This window comes from Apteryx mantelli, chromosome 1, assembly GCF_036417845.1.
Source record: "Apteryx mantelli isolate bAptMan1 chromosome 1, bAptMan1.hap1, whole genome shotgun sequence".
In the NCBI taxonomy this organism is placed as follows: Eukaryota; Metazoa; Chordata; class Aves; order Apterygiformes; family Apterygidae; genus Apteryx; species Apteryx mantelli.
Genome location: NC_089978.1, coordinates 164428040 through 164444721, shown reverse-complemented (window position 1 = coordinate 164444721; position 16682 = coordinate 164428040). Strand labels below are relative to the sequence as shown.

The following is a 16682-nucleotide window of genomic DNA, read 5'->3' as shown; positions in this document are numbered from 1 at the left end:
GGCACACCTGATACCCCACTAAAAAGCCCCATTGACGCTCCTATGGGGCATCATGCTGACGGAAAACAGACAAGGGCTTCAAGAGCCTATTGCAAAGGTGCAAAAAGGCTCACCCAAACCTCCATACAACCCAAACAACTCCCTGGGCAGTACTGCATATTGTAGGGACCAAGCTGGGGACTCTTTCCTCCCATGCAACGTCTTAGTAATTCACAAGGGGCTCTGTGGACAGATCTACTTCCACCTCATAGCCTTCTGTCAGGAGAACATTGCTGCTGCTTCCCAGAACGGACCCACTCTCCCTCCACCCCACAGCCCTTGCAAGCTTGCAACAAAACTGCCCCATGGAGCTGTTTCCGAGAGGCAGCCCTGGGGAAGAGGAAGTACTACAAGCAGTGGCAAAGCTGCCTGCCTGCTAACAGCAGAGCAGGCTGTGCTTGAGCAAGGGGGCACGCGGCCCTTCATGGCTAGCCCAACCCCCACTGCAGGCTGCTGGGCACCAACCCCTGCCCTCCTCCTCCTTCATGGGGGGGGGGCGGGGGGGGGGGAGAGGGAAGCAGGCAGCACCCAGCTTTCAGCATGAAGGTGACTTGCTCTCAAACAGGAATTGAGAGCAGCTGGGGGACTTCCACAATTCCACTCTCCCCTCGCTTGTGAGCAGGGAAATCATCTGTGAGGCCCAGGACAGCCAGGGGAATTAAATACATGAGAGCAGTGGTAGGATTTGAGCCTAAGACACTTGTGCCTGGAACCTACCACTCTCAGGGTAGAAACAACTTCTCTGAAGTCCGGGAGGATGAGGGAAAAATTCATTCCCTGGGGCAAAAGGCACAGGGAAAAGATCAGGAAAGAACTCTCTTTATTTCCCATAAATACAGCAGATTATTCGCGCCGGGCGTTTTGTTTTAAATCTTTGTTTTTTTTCCATTTACAGAATTTGCACTGAAAATATATACAAGTCTGTTCAAGAACCAAACAAGATCTGCAAAGAAAAAACCCATACAAAACCCTGAAAAGAGACCAGAAAGGGAAGTAAGACACAGCAGAACCCCAGAGTAAAGACCTTGCTTCCCCCTCTCCTCTACCACACAACAGACCCAGCTCCAAGACCTCTCACCTTCACTGCCCCCAAGCCAAGAACGAGCAGCACCCACTGACCTCCATCTCACACAGGCTCCTTCCACACCTAGCAAGCCGATACAAGGTGCAGTTTGCTTATACCTCTAAAATCAGGCCCAGTTAAAACCAGCTTAGGGAAGGGAAGCAGCTCCTGTGGTCACAAGTCTGATCAGAATGGGGATTGCTCCAGACATGCCACCCCCTGGTCTCCTTTGTGCCTGCAGATCCCTGCTCTTGTGTCACAGTGATCAAGTGCCTGGGATGAGCCCCCTGCCCACTGCTGCAGGCAAAGGTGCACAAGGCACAGTCATACCCCCCACTCCAGTGTGGACCTGGGCTCCCAGTGCAGTTCCTTAGTGGTGCTGCCTGGAGATGGGCTGGTATCCAGTCTCTCCCCAACTCTAGCCCATCCCTTTCCCAGCTGCAAGAAGAAATCAAAGAGCTAAAACCAGCCCTCATAAAACCCTCCTAACCAAACTGTCCAGCCTAGCCAGGGGGGAGTATGATAATTTGCTGCTTCCTCTCCCTCTGTCTGGCAGGAGTCAGAGGCTATGGGAAGACTTAAGCCCCCAAAGAACGCCCCTTTGAAACATGCCCCTTTCAGGGCTGGCACACAGGACAAACAGGTACGATAGTCCAACAGGGATCCCAAATGGCTGCTGTAGTAGATAAAGCATATGGAAAAGGTGCGTGCTTCCTCCCTGCTGGGTTCAGTGCCAGGAGCCAAGGCGCTACAGAGATGACGTAGATGGGGAGGCATAGAGTAAGCTCTTCCCAGCCCTGAACCCAACAGGTTCCCAACCCCAGGGCCCCCCTCCCAGCCCAACAGCTCTGCCTGCAGCTGGAGGGAGGGGGACATGGGAGGACTACTCCCCATTCCAGCCCAAGCAAGGACAGCTACCTGCTCTCTGGTGCTGGAAAGACACTGACCCCAGCCCAGTCCCTGTTCAGCCTCATTTCACAGCCAGCTCTGGAACAATCCCAGCAGACAGGGAACCACTGGTACTCAGCTTCAAGGAGTGGGGGGTGAGGGGGAACTCATCTGAGCTCGGCATTTGCTAACAAGAGGGAGCACCGCAGAGCATGAAGCAGCTGAAGGGTCAGGAAGGGTGGAGAGTACAGACAAGGAAAAGGATCTTCATTTACTAGGTCTTGCTCCAGGCTGAGTCTGCTAAAGTTTCCCATCCTTGTTCCCCAGTGCACCTAAAGGAGGAAAGCAGGGTTAGAAGAGAAGCTGAACAAATTGTGGAGGGAGGGAAGCCTTCAGAAGAGCAGGGAAGGCAACTGTTCACCCACAGTAAGCTTTCAACTCCATTCCTAGTCACGCTGGATGAACATCTCCTGGCATCTCTGCTCTCATCCTTCAGGCATGCTCCCTCTGGCCCTTGCCCAGCCATCTGGAGAATAGAGCGTGAGCAGCAGCCCCCCACCCACCCTCCCCATCTCCTCAGGGTGCTGCAGCCTCACAGGCCTGGCTTCCCAAGGACTCTGCAGAGTAGTGACTGCAAGGGGTGGTTCTAGAGGTTTCCCCAGGACTCTGGTGGGGGGAACTGGTCCACATCCCCCATTTCATTGTAGGTTTGCTCTCCCATGGTGAAGGTCAGCTTGTATCGTAGCCTCACTTTCTCCTGGAGATGGGGAAGAAAAGAAAAGCAGTCAAGAACAGGAGCAGAAAGGCACAAGGCACAGATGTCTAGAAAGCTGCAGTGAACATAAAGAATAGGGACAGGGTCCCCTCAGTGAAAGGCGAGCCAGGCCTTGCCTAGGCAACAAGACCAGCCTGCTTCTGCCCCAGGGAGAGTACTGTTACCTTCTGCGGGTTAGCGAGCAGCAGGACTTGTGTGATGGCACTGGGATGGACAATGGGGTTGAATGCTGGCAGTTCCGTGCCTGAGGGAGGCTGCAGCTTCACTTTCATCACCTAGGGAAAGAACAATATCCCACATTCCTGAGAGAGGGACTGGGCCGCCAAAGGCCCTGCTCCCACTGAGTATTTAGGGAGCTTCCACTCTCTAGTCAAAGAGGTATTGTGCTGGTCCCTGCTAATCTGAGGGCAATACAACTTGCTCTCAGCCCCGCAGAGCTCTCTCCACCCACCCGCCTTTCCTACAAAGGGAGAATCACATGGCAGCTTAGTCCGGGAGCCCTGAGCCCCAGCAGCCCCCTTACCTTGGGGACAGCAGATTGAAAGACAATGTTGCGGATTGGCTGTGGGGCTGTGCTAAGCATAGATATCACCACCACAAGCACATCAGGCCTCTCGGGCAGGGCATCTTTAGCGAAGTGGAAGAGGACGCGGAAGCCGTGTTGATCATACACCGTCACAGGGAGGATGCTGCCTGTGGGAAAGGCAGGGACAGGCACCAGTCAGCCAGGAGGGAACTGGTCCTGCAGGAAACTCTCCCCATAATCCAAACTCCACACAAGGGACTAGAAGATGCTACTCCTCTTCAACCTCCCAAAAATCCAAAAGGCAGGAAGTTTCCTCATATTCCTCCCTTCCTTGTATGCACAGTTTGTTCCACCCTCTTCATACCCTCTCCAGTTGCTTCTTCCCTGATTTGTCTGGTTCCATTCCAAACAGTCCATCCACCCCCAAACTTGTCCCACTCTTCCAGCCTACTCACTGGGTTTGATTGACTCCAGAGGCACAGTGATGTTGGCCAGCGAGATCTCCTGGGGCAGTGTAGTGGCAGGAGGCCGTGGTGGGACTGGAGTACTTCCTGTTGGTGTGGTGGCAGCTTTTGGAAGCGTCGCAGGGGCAGGCAGCTCTGAGGCCAGGGGCAGTGTGGGGTTGGGAGAAACACTCTGGAGCACAGGCAGGGCACTGGGAGTGTGGGCCATGGTGCCAGAGCTGCTCTTGTTCTGTAAATCCCTCAGGGTGAGCCGTGGAGGTGGCTGCTGCTTCTCCCTGTAGAAGAGAGAGCAAGGAATCAAACAGGACACTGAAATACATGTGTCCAGCACCCCAGAAACAGATGAGATGGCCAGAGATGCAAGAGTGCTCTGCTCCTGCTTACCACCGCACTTGTTGCGACTCTGGAGGCAGAGACTGTTGCAGCAGAGTCTTGCCCAGGAGGTCTAGGTCATCCAGGCCACTGGTGAAAGAAGAAGGTTTCGGGGAAGATGCGCCAGCATCTCCTTTGACTGGTGGCGTTGCCGTGACAGGGGCGATGCCAAACTCGCTGCTATCCGATGACTGCAGAGAGAGTGCACAGGAGAGCCCCCCAAGCAGACTCATATCAGCATAGCCATCAGATCAGGGATGCCTCCTTACCTGTTCCATGTGTTGCTTCCACTACCCTCCCCATCTGCTTTTATGGCTCCCAGCATATTACCTGGAAGCTGTTCCAGCCACTGCTGTCACCAGCCTGGGCAGGAGGTGGTGCTGGGTCATTCAGACCTGCCGGGGTAAAAGCAAACATGAAGCCTTGCTATCAAGTTGGTAAGGGCACTAAATGGGGCCTGAATAGGGCACATGTAACTGACATCCCTCTGGTCAGGCAGGACACACAAGCAGCAGGGCAGAACTACTGATATGTTCCCCACCTCTGGCCCCATCCCTGCATGGGAAGGAGCAGGAAGGATGATAGTGTTGTTTCTCTCACACTCTGGTTCCCAGTGCAACTGCCACAGATGTGAATACTACTGGGTTGGCAGTCTCCACTTGCACTTGCATGTAGAGGATGTCTAGTTCACACTGTTGTACCCAAATCATCTCTTAGGAGACGGCCACACTGTCAGAAAAATTGGATTCTAGAGCCTTCTAGGATTGGCACCTCACAAGGCTTCCACATAAGCCATTCTGCAAGTCCTGTGCGTCTACTGTCAATTCCAAGGAGTAAACACCAGGAGGTGGGGGTGGCCCACCCCTGTGATCCCAACTGGTGATGGCCATTGCATCACTCTTGATTTACATGCCAGGTCAGTTTTCCAAGAACAAAGCAGAGGGCAGAGCACTGCAGGTTTTCCCTGATTAGTCAGGAAAACACCATGGGAACTAAAGCTCAGAATCAAATCAGGGTTTTTCCTTCCTTTCTACCTCACACTAAGTGAGGATCACCTCTTGGTCTTTCACGATTCACCTCTCCCAGAGCTGTCCCCCATTCATGCTCCTCCACCAGATGAACCATCCACTCATACTCTCACTCAGAGCTTTTGCTCTGGTCTTCTCCTCACCTAAAGACATGAGTTCATCATCCAGCAAGGAGACAGAGCCAGCTTGGTCAGGCACAGGGACTGCTGAGCTGCCTGAGAGGGTGGGCAAGGCTGGGTAGGAAGGGCCTGTTGCCGGAAGGTCCAGACCTGACAGATCCAGAAGTGCTGAGGTGCTGCCTGCAAAGAAGGAACAGGGTGAGAGACAGAAACTCTCTTGGGCCTCTTAGTGTGCGGAGAGCCAGCTCCCATCCTTCTTCACACCTGGGAAAGGGAATCCCCCCTCTGCTCTCCCTTTCAACTACCTCTCTTCATGCATCAGTCATCTCCACAAGACATTTCCTCATCTCACCAGCATCACTTTGACCTCCTGCATGTTTCACCTTTCCACATCTCTCAAAATCTTCTCTTACACTAGAGAAAACCAGCAACAGGGCCACTGTGCTGGATCTTCCCATCCCCATCTGCCACGTCTCCTCACCTCGAAGGGGACCAGCCACGGTCTCCCCGTTGATCTCTTCTCCCCGCACAAGCTGCTTGTAGAGGTTGATCACCTGAGTGAGGTTGTCATTGGCTTGCAGGATCTCCGCTGAAATGGAATAGGTAGGAAGTAAGTTTGAAAAGAGGGAAGAAATAAAGAGCATGACTTTAACATCTCACTCTTCTTTGAAAGCAAGGCCCAAAGAGTTGATAGCAACTCACTGCAAATAGCATTTTTGCCATTGTTGCTGCAAGGAGTATGGGGGTGCATTGACACCTCCACAGCACTCTCAGGAGGGCAAGTGCAAGTGCTATTCCTACAGTAAAGTGGAGAAAGTCTGTAACACTGCTGATTGGTATCACATGCCCCTGCTCAGCAGCAAGCACAGACTAATTAACCTCAAACAGAATGGCAGCTGCTGAAAAATGCCATGCCATGGGCAGCCCAAGCAGAGATTCTCTGGGAGAAGATGAAGGGAGAAGGGCCAGGTCTGCTTACCTAGAGCTTCATCATTGTCTTCCGTGTCACTGGCAAGTCGGAAAAGCATGGGCCTCATACGCTCGCAGCGCTGATACAGCTCCTGGGGAAGAGGAGAAAGGGGCATTGAGGTGGTAAGCAGGAAGCTCAGCTAGGGGTACAAAACAGGCAGGAAGAACTTGGGAGGGCAGAGGTGAAAGACTGTACCCACCCATCACTGTGAAGCCCAAGGAGGATGCTGGGATGGCTTTTCCTCACCTTCATTAGGTCCTCATTGCTCTCTGTTGTCTCCCCCTTGCTGTAGCTGGTCACCATCTCTGTCAGCAGCTTCACATTGTTGTTCACCTCCTCAATGGCATTCACCCTCTTGGAGATCTTCTCCATGCGCTTCTGGTCCTGGAGGGCAACCAAATTGGGAGGGGTGTCTTTGCTCTTGTCCACAACTTGGGGACAAAGAAAGCTGGGCCAGCCTACACACCAATTCCCTGGACTAAGGCACAGCAACACTGCCCCCAAAAGAGTTCCCACACCAGCAGAAAACTCCAGATCATCTCTGGTCCAGCACTTGCCAGATGGGGTGGATCTGCTGCAGATCTAGTGCTGCAGCAGGGCTTGTGTCACAGAAAGTGCCTAGAGCCGTTCCTCCTAGTAGCCAAGGGATAGCAGAATTTGCACAGAGACTCTTTGGCACCTACTGCAAAGTTCTGGGCAGAAGCTCCAGTGCCTGCATGAGGACAGAGACTCACTGCCCTGATCCCCTTCCCCTGGCTCCAAGCATCAGCACCCAGATCATGGCTCCCCCACTTCTCCCCAGTCACACCTCCTGAACCATCTCCTTGATGAGCTTGTTGGCAGCCCGGAGGTCCTCAGGATGGGAGCTTTTCAGAAGACGAGCCAGTATCTGCAAAAGACGACACCTTTGGGCTCAAGCTGAGGGGTGGCAGCCAGAATCACTCTGGCAATACTAGAGCCATTGAAATCCCCAGCAAACCCAAATCTGGCTGAGGCAGGGGATGACAACAGTCACTTGAAAACCTAGCTGGATCACTTGTGGGCTATGAAAGACCAGGGAGAGAAAAAGTACAACTGGTCTTCTTCCCCCTGTTGTGGTAATAGAGGCTTGAAAATCCCCTGCGTTCAAAACCTGACCCTGCCTGCTGGTTATGCACTGTGGAGACCCAGGAGCACAGCAATATTAGTACTGAGAAAGAAAAGCGGGGTTAACACAGGGAATTGCCACAGGACTGTAATGGACTCCTATTCAGACCTATTTACACACCCCTTTTGCAGCTGTAATTAGAAGAGAGGGAGAGCTCCAACTTCCCTCACCCACTTTAGTCAGTGAACAGTTCCACAGGCCACCTACAAATCCTCATTGGTACCTTCTTCATGACACCTCCTTGGGGAAAGGGCCCACAGAGGCAAAAGTTTATCCCATACAACAAACTTAGATCACATCTCTACTTCAGAACTAGAGCCAGAGCTGCCCAAAACTTGCTTAAACATATCACCATTAATAAAGTAGAGATGTTTATGTGAGCAGTGACCCAAGGAAAGGCAATATAGGATGGGTACAGGAGAGTATAAGCAGTTGGGCCATAAATGGATTGCAGTGGTGGGGGTGGGGAAGAGATAACAGTAACAGCATGTGGGGCTGGGATCAATTTAGAGCACATAGCCAGATAACTCAGCACACCAGAGACAGCACACCAGTAAGCCTCCCAGAACCTGCTGGGCTAATGTCAGCACTTCACCTTCTGCACCATCCTGCAGCTGAAAGCTCCAGAGGTCAAATAGATCTACATGCCCTATCTCTGGCCATTTCCTTAGTCCTGACTTAGGCGCAGGCCCTCAGCATTCCTGTGATGCACTTCCTGAAGCACGGCCCAAGAAACAGGGGACTTGACTCTTTTTGGACCTCCAGGGGGACAGGAGATCCTGAAGGGGGGAAGACGCTGACTTCTGGCCCTCTCCCTGAACAGAGCCCTTACCTTGGATTTCTCTTCGTCATCAAAGATGATGTTCTTGGGCCGAGGAGGAGGTGGTGGAAAAGGAGCATCATCAGGCAGTTTCGGGTCACATTTCACAATTCCTGCAGTACAGACCCATGGAGAGGTCAGGAAGCTTCACCCCCTGGGGGGATGACACTGTCACCTAGGACATTTCTTCCCCAATGGCCCATCAAACTCAGCTGGGACTGAGGGAGTTTGGGTCTGTTCCTGCCATCCATGATCCCGGACTGTGTTTCCATAGCGTTTCTTTTTCTTGGCAAGAACCTCCCCATCAATATCCTACCTCCTCTGAAAAATCCAAAGTCTACTGCCAGAGCATTCATAGTTCTTCTGTCCCAACTCCTTCCTGTGCCCCCTCTCCGGTAGGCAGCAGGCAGATATCCCCTCCAACCCATGAAGCAATTCAGATCACAAGCAACAATCCTTGTGCAGCTAGGATCCCCAAGGCACCCATTTCTCTTCCTGCCCCTGTTGCTGAGACAGAGCCATGATGTGCTGGGTCTGAGCACGGGGTGGTGCGGGTGGGTGGGAAGAGTCTGTTTCGGGCTCTGCCTGGACAAAAAAGGAGGGGGGAAAACATTATGTCAGTCCTCCCTCAACAGTCCATTGCTTCTCACCTTGTTTCTTCAGCATCTGGTAGGCTTCTGAGATCTTCACCTCGTGAGGCAGCCCTAATGTCCAGCTGTACATCAGCTGCAAGATCTTTGACTTCACTTTTTCTGGTGTCCGGCTGCCAAGATACTAAAAGAAAAAGAGAGAAGAGGTGGCTTGGAGCTGATCTGAGCTGTTGCAAACCTGGCATGTTCATCCCCTCCCCCAGGAGAAGTGAGACAGTTCCCAACGGCACAAGGACGAGGAAAGAGGAAGCAAGCAGGAAAGCCCATGAGGTCCTTGCAACATACCCCTGCTATGCTTGGTTTCCAGCACAGGAAACATAACAAGTGAGAGAAATGCTGGGCCAGTAGCCTCATAGCAACACCCAGGGACAAGTGGAAAGGCTCAGGTGGATCTTTGTCACCTTGTGAAGGAAAGGGTACTGCCAACAGGAGGTGCTTTGCAAAGCAGCCCTTCAGGATTGAGCAGACAGCAGGGCTGGGAGGGGAAGGACTGTGGGCAACAGTCCTTGGGGCCCAGCACTTTTTCTCAGCTGCCCTCTCTGGCACAGGGCACCTGACACCTTTTGTGGCTGCACAGACCCCAGACAAACAGCACCCAGCAATGAGATGTTCAAATGCTACATCTTTCCTCCTGCCATGCAAGCATCCTTTGCCCTTGTCCAATGGGTCTGCTGTGTACTGGTGGAAGCAACAGCGAATATGCCACCAGAGACCAGTGGCCTAAGGTGTACAGAAATCCTCTAGGGCACCCAGCAAGAAGACTTTAGGACGTTACTGTTCCTGGCTGTTCATCACCACAGGTCAGAAGCTGTGATTGACAGACTAAGGTTTTTCCTAGTCTTATTTGGTTTCATGTTCCCTTAACTCTGTATTTCCTGGTGACATGAGCTAACTGGCCTGACTGAAGAGAGGAGCACGCACAGCTTGTTCCGCTGTGGAAACAGCAACAGAGGAGCAGGTAATGACTTTCAGTGCTTCAGATGGACTCTCCAGAGCACCACTGACCAGGCCTGGACTTGCCCTCTTAGAGCGTCTCAACCAGGCTGGGACATCCTGGAGAGATGTAGTCATGGTGTCAGGGCTGAAAAAGGTTCCTGAGCACATGCAGCACAGATGAGGCTCAATGGAGACATAGGTAAGGTGACTCCAGGCACACAGTGAGCTCAGGAGCCTCACAAGCACTAGCTGCATCAGGTCTAGCTGGGCCTCAGCTTCCTGCATCAAGAATCAGCCTGGAGCAGAGGGGTAAAAGCTCACCTTCTCACTGGAAAACTCACCAGGGAATAAGGACTACATCTCTTCCTAGTATTGTCCTGTTCCCCCCACATCCCAGTGTTTACCCAGCCTTTCTGCTCAGTCACTTCTTCCCAAAGCCCTCCTGTCATCAGGCTCTAGTCCCCTCCAGCACAATCCCCTGGGACCCACCTTGGGTGACACCACTTTGATGAGCTCATTGAGGAAGCGGAACTTGCCCACCTCGTCGTGGAAGCGTTTGCCACAGCTCTTCATGCAGGACTCCAGCACCTGGGGAGAGGGGCCAGGTGAGCTCGGCACAGGGTCAGCAGGCTTGGGAGCCAGCCCTTTCTGGCTACCCCCTTGCCAGGCACGGAGCCCGTGGCTATTCTCACTACAGCCAGGAGGGACACCCACTTCCCCTCTTTGGGGGCCAATCACCCTCCCAAGGTAGCAAGGAAAATTTCCTCTTTGGGATCAGTCTTTGCAGAGGTGGCTAGGCAGCCCATGGAAGGGGATATCCTTAGTGCGTAGAGCCATCGCTGAGGTGGAGAGTGAGAGCTCACACACTCAGGTTTCACAGCACAGATCCAGAATATTATCAAGGGAACAAAAAGCTTCCCACTGACTTCAACAGGCTCTGGACTACGGTGTTCAGTAGGCCATGATCCTTCTCAGAATCAAGACTTTTCCTAGCAGCCACCCACTCCACTCCTGTGCAGTCATCTTCAGCCCCTCCCATCCAAGGGCCCAGATGTATCAGGACTTTTTCAGAGCAAGGCAGGCACTCAGGAGTTCAAAGCTTCCCTTGGTCCTCAAGTCAAACTGAAGCAACTCCACACTCTGGCCCTCCATCTAGTTCTACAGCCTGCAGATGCCCTTACCGTGAGGGCCTGGATAGCTTCCCATTCCTGCGGAGACTGGATCTTGTGGGCAAGAAGTCGGGTAGCAAGTGGAGGACTGGAAGGAGGGGGGGAAAAAAAGCTAGCTGGTTAGTGATGAGAAGGCTGGTACCTGTGCTTCCATCTGGGTACCCAAGGGTGAAAAGAATGTTGCAAGTTTAAGGTATTGATAAGGCCCCAGGCCACTTCAAAAACTTATGAGAACCTTCTTTATTATACTAAGACAGCTTTCTCTGGGGTAAAGCACAGCCATATCACAGCTGTTGGAGATAAAAACCGGAAAATCTACATGAAGATCTAAGGAGTCTCTAAAGCAGGGAGGAACCCCATGCATGAGAATACAATCATAACACTAAGGTAAAGGACTTTGAACTCCTAGGTTCTCAGATCTGCTGTTCCCCACAGCACATCCCCAGAGCAGCTGAGTAGCTGCCCTCTGTACCATCTCAGGTAGAAGTGTGCCATCTACTGAAAACTCTCCTCCTGTTCCTTAGAGGACCAGGATCCCCCCACACTACTTTCAGGCACTTCATGCCTATTCAGCCCTCAGGATAACCCCACTGAATTTTACCAGGCAGCAGATGACAACCCAAGCCCGTGACCTGGAAGCAGCCTGGGGAAAGGAATAAGCACACTTACCCCTCTAGCTCCTTATTAAGCTGATCACAGAAAGCATTGATACCATCCCAGTCCAGGTCCTTGTTCATGGGATTTGTGGCTTTGTCTGCAGAAGGGAGAAAAGGAAGGTGAGAAAGTCTCCCTAATCCCCCTCCTTGGTGAGATTTGGGGTAATATTGCTCCCGTTCCCTCTCAGCCAGCCCCACTGAGTGCATCAATGGAGCATGGTGTGCAGGGAAGAACATACACCCTGGGCATCCATGTCTTCACACACAAGTCCTGTGCACAAACTCTTTCACCACTACCTCCCTGTCAGGGTGCTTACACTGTTCTCCAGGGCAGCAGTGCACATAGTCCCATCGTTATCACATGGACACCACCCCCAAGTGCATGGACATGTCCACAGACACCATATGTGCACACAGACACATCCGTCCATCCTCTGTACACATCCCTGATGCCTTGATTTGCATGAAGATGCACTCTCCTTATGCACGCACACATGCTCTCACACCTTGCACACCCCAGTGTGCACCCTCCCACTCCCTCTCCACACACCTGCAGCCTCCTCATACCTTGCACGCCCCAATGTGAACACAAACCCACCCCCACATCCTCACAGCCTCTCATACTTGCACACCCCAGCGTTCATTACCCTAGATCCTTGCAACCCCCTCACATATCCTTGTGTGCACATCCCTAACATGCCTGCACCCCCGACCTTGCACACCTGCACATGCACACCATCAATGCCTTGTACACCCCAGTGTATGCACTCCGTATTCCTGCACCCTCTCACACCTTGTACACCCCAGCGTGTACACCCCGTATCCCGGCACCCCCCAGTACACACCCCCCCCATCACACCTTGTACACCCCAGTGTGTGCACCCCATAGGCCTGAACCTCCTACACCTTGCACCCCCCAGTGTACACCCGATACACCTGCAGCCCCCGACCCCCGGGGTGGCCTCCCCCACCCCGCTCCTTCCCCCGCCCCGCGGGGGCGGCCGGAGGCGGCGCGGCCGGGCTGGGCCGTGCTCCGGAGGGGGGCCCTGCCCCCGCGGCACTCACTGATCCGCGCCTCCAGCGTCTCGGGCTCCATGGCGGCCGGGCCCCGTCGCTCTCCTCAACGGGGCAGCGCCGCGCCGCCGCCCTCCCGTCCGGCCCGGCGCCGCGGAGCCATCGAGGGCGCCCAGAACCGTCTAGAGCGCCGCTCCGCCAGCCTCACCATAGAGAGCCGGAAGTCACCGGCACAGACCGCCCCCGAGAGTCCAGCGCGCCCCCTGCCGAACTGCCTGGCGCGGCCACCATAGAGCTCGGGGCGTGGGGGAAAGAAGGGCACAAGACCAGAGAGGAAGCGGAAGGCCTCCAGCACGAGAGCATAGAGAGTGAGTGAAGACAGGATAAGCTAGAGCGCCGGAAGCCAGCCGCCACATCAAAGTCGCTCCCAAAGGAGCTGCCCTGGCAGTTTCCGGAAGAGCCTTTGTGCTGGCAGGTGAGGCTACTTCCGGCACCGAGGCGGAACACTTCCACCTCGTGGGGAAGTCGCGTGTCCTTTCAAAGGACACGGGAGAGACGCCGGGAGCGGGGCGTGGCGCATGCGCAGTGCCTGCGGGCGCACGCCCCCCCCCCGCCCCCCCCACCCGCGGCGGGTGGGGTCCGGCCCCGGCAGTTTAACGGCCGCGGCGCGAGGGCTGTGGTGGGTGGTTTTTCCTCTAGGGCTTAATGAGTTACACAGGGTCCTGGGGGGCCGGATATTTTAGGAGGAATTATAAATACCGGCAAATGAACTTCTCTTTATCCTGTGTCCTGGCTGGAAGCTTCTTTAAATAGAAATCCTTTCTCCCCTACGTGGGGCTGGACTTTCTCCTCCTCTGTGTTTTAACAGCTGTGAGGTGAGAGAGGAAAAAATAAAAGTCCTGGAAAAAGCTAGGATCTTTGGGAATTTAAACTCCATTTGTCCCTTTTCTCCTTGCGGCTCCAGTGATCCAGGCTAGTGCTAATTATGATGCTTAATAAGCATTGCGTGTCTAGTCCGTGCTGCAGTGGTCTTGGAAAGAATGATGTGTGTTCTGTATGCAATGTGTTTTCTTTTATATATTTGTCTTAAGTTAATGCTGGTGAAAGGTGCCAGCTCAAGAGCCTTTGGGAGCATTGTTCTCCACCTGTTTGATGAACATCTAGTGCACTGCATCCACAGTGGTGTTCAAAGCACCCACTGAGGCTGGCTGTGTTGAAGTATCAGTGATAAGAATGAGAGTACATTGCAGCCTATTCAGCCTTAAAGAGTCCAATCCCGGAGGCAGTCATATGAGTCAGAGTGGTCCTGTGTAAGGTTACTCATTGGGGGCATGTTTATAGAGCTAATCCCACAGATGGTAGAGGAGGGAACTGCTTTGGTGTCACACCTAATGTTTTTCCTTATGGATAGTCATTGTTTTTTGGGGACTTTTTGGCCATTAAAAAGTACTTTTTTTGACACTCGAGTGTTGTTCTTTTTTTAACTGTTACTCCCTTACATCACAAAGCCTTTTTTAAAAATGCTTTTCATAGAAAATTGCCACATCCTTTCCTCTGTTGTGTTCAGGCACGTTTTACGTGAGTTATTTTAATCTTATGAGTCAGTCCTGCCCGTCACTTCTACCTCTTTGATTTTCTGAGAATCCTTAGATTGTCTTTAGGAGACTGGGGCCTACATCTTGCATTCTAGGTCATGTAAGAATTGTGTAGAAGGCGGGTATCTCCTCTCCCTGACCCACAAAGAGATTGTGCCTCTGAAGCAGTGGTTTTCAGTCTGGGTTTTCACAGCCCCCTGTTGCAGAAATTTCGATCTGTCCAAGTCTTGAGGTATTTATTTTACTGTCTTTGCCAACACCCAGTTGTTACTAAGAGTAAGATGAATGGAAGGCTGCACCTCTTTTCAGCTGGTCACAAACAATGGTAAATGAACTCAGGCATAACATTTATGTTGGCAACAGCCTTTCAAACCTTTCTTTTCTTTCTCCTGAACTTAGAGTCTTACCACTTTGACTACATCTGCTTTCCATGTGATAAGGGCCCTAAGTGCAAAAGAAGGAAGAGATCTGAGTTTTCTGCTGGATCTATCAGCAAACAAACTGAATTTTCCTCCTTTCAACAGTGGCTAGGTGACATGTGAGAAAAACCTTTCTCTTGTCCCTCATTTTATTTTTACTGGCAGCTGGAATCCCAAACCAGATTTGAAGCCTAATGGAGTGAGACGCTCCATATTGTAATTAACACTGATCTGGAATAAAAATACTAGAGCTATAATTACCTTGTAGCCAGTTGCAGAGAAAAGTGTTTAGGCTCAAGCCGGAGGCCTGGGTAGTTTGCATGCCAGAAATATAAAAGCTTGTGATGGGAGAAGGGTTTGTGATCCCGGGTTTGGCAGACTTGCTGCATGCTGTCCCACAGAGGGCAGCAGCAGGCAGGAGACTGGCTGCTTGGTTAACATCAATTTAGAAAATGCCCTTGCTGCCTGTGAAACTGCAGAAGTGGTGAATCACAAAACAAAGTGACTAGTAATCGGGAAGGGGAGGAGGTCTGCATGAGTGACTTGATCGCCTGGAAGAGGGGTTTCCCAGGCAGGTGAGACTACCCACCTAGTCATCTTCAGCCTGCCAGAACCACTCTGTCACCTCACTCTGTTCTGATGTTTGTTTTTTTAGTATTGTATGTCTGCATATGATCCATGCAATATCTTTCACATGTGCTTATGTGCACTAGCAAGAGTTCCTGTACACTTCCTGCTGGGCTGTTGGCTCTGGCCTATGATGTTAGCTTCCCTCTCTCCCGGCAGGTTCCTCTTTCTTTGGCAAGGCGTTCTATTGGAGACCTTTCACTTTCCCGAAATGCTATATTGCGGTCTCTTGATCACTCTTCTTGTTTGCCTACTCCAGCCGACTGCAGCAGACAGTTCCTGGCTTTTTGGCTCAGTTACCTCTGCTACTTTCTCTTGAAACAGGGCTGGCATCTCTTCTGACATCACCTCAGACCATGCATCCCTTACACAATCCTCTGGATTTGCAGCCCTACTATTCCCTGACCTTGGCTAACTTCTTTCCTTTCGCAATACTTCTAAGTACCTTTCCCAGTGGAGGGTTGCAATTAGAGGCGCAAGTATAGAGTTGCATATTTCTGCAGAGGGAGAGCAGGTTTGAGCTCCTTTAATCTAATAGGAAATTTCTTCTTCCCTTTCATATGCAGCACTTTCTTGTGGTATGCAGTCATCCACTGGAATTGTTCCTTTCCATTTCTTTCAACATTTCCCTTTTTCTGTAGGAAGACCTGTCCATAGTGATCAAAGAGACTGTTCTATAACTACAGGAGCAGAATGAGGAAATAGGATATTGAATAAGGGATCAGAAAATCTGCCTGCTAGATCTCTGCCATTGAGCATGTCTTGGAGCAAGACTTTAGGAAATGCGCATGCATACTTGCTGCCTCAATTTCCGCAGTTGTTAGCATGAAGATAATTTCACTTGCTTCCTTTGGGGAGTTACCTTGACCTCCGTATTCAAAATTTCCTCTCCATGTTGGTTCTGTCATTATACCAGTAACAACTGGATCTACAAGACCTGGAAGCAAGAGGAGCACATGCCAGCATAAGTTTGAGCTGAGCTGTACAGGTTGTTGCTTCCTTGTATTCAAACCCTCCTTTCAGACTGGGCATTCAAGGGGTGTTGTTGTCCCTTGACTGAGTCGTCAGTGGTGCCCTGCTGCCCATTCTAGGAAGTGACAATGCCCAGCTACCCCTCAGGGAAGGCTCAGCTGCATTTACTGTTGCAGACAGCGACTTCCCAGGAGAGTCCGGGACAGGCAAAGGATGCTCTGAGAGCATCAGAAAACTGCTGCTGAGAAACAGTATCTGCAGTAAGCAAAGAAAAAAGAAAACAAACAGGATAGAAACCCTAGTTATATTCTTGGCCTGGGGGCTGTTAGATTATGTATCTGTGTAAGCCAAAAACAGAACAGGGAGAGGAAGATCTGCCAGTTTAGAGAGAATTGCTTAAATTTACTCAGCTGAAGCAAGCATCAAAGGCCCC

General features: G+C 52.0%; 1 protein-coding gene across 3 annotated transcripts; it reads right to left on the bottom strand.

Annotated features, from left to right (window-relative positions):
* Positions 1 to 842: 842 nt before the first annotated feature.
* On the bottom strand, positions 843 to 13023 carry GGA1 (golgi associated, gamma adaptin ear containing, ARF binding protein 1). Of its 3 annotated transcripts, XR_010886182.1 has the most exons (18): positions 12688 to 13023; positions 11636 to 11720; positions 10979 to 11054; positions 10287 to 10385; positions 8862 to 8985; positions 8224 to 8324; positions 7053 to 7133; positions 6491 to 6628; positions 6254 to 6335; positions 5756 to 5863; positions 5299 to 5454; positions 4458 to 4522; positions 4140 to 4318; positions 3747 to 4030; positions 3289 to 3458; positions 2930 to 3040; positions 2416 to 2747; positions 843 to 2322 (listed from the first exon to the last, which is right to left on the bottom strand). XR_010886182.1 is itself a non-coding variant. In XM_067309492.1 (17 exons), the coding sequence occupies exons 1-17, from the start codon at positions 12716 to 12718 to the stop codon at positions 2637 to 2639; spliced, it is 2001 nt and encodes a 666-aa protein (XP_067165593.1). In that variant the 5' UTR covers positions 12719 to 13023; the 3' UTR covers positions 843 to 2636. The 3 variants fall into 3 exon arrangements, 2 of the variants coding, with proteins under 2 accessions (XP_067165593.1, XP_067165605.1); XM_067309492.1 differs by having other exon boundaries at positions 843 to 2747; XM_067309504.1 differs by lacking the exon at positions 7053 to 7133 and having other exon boundaries at positions 843 to 2747.
* Positions 13024 to 16682: the final 3659 nt, after the last annotated feature.

Excerpts from the sequence above, each read along its gene's own strand:
- GGA1 (XM_067309492.1), bottom strand. The coding sequence starts at position 12,718 with ATGGAGCCCGAGACGCTGGAGGCGCGGATCA. Across the intron at positions 11,721-12,687 it reads GACGCTGGAGGCGCGGATCA|ACAAAGCCACAAATCCCATG; the intron begins GTGAGTGCCGCG and ends TCCCTTCTGCAG. Across the intron at positions 4,031-4,139 it reads GAGTCGCAACAAGTGCGGTG|GGAGAAGCAGCAGCCACCTC; the intron begins GTAAGCAGGAGC and ends TCTCTTCTACAG.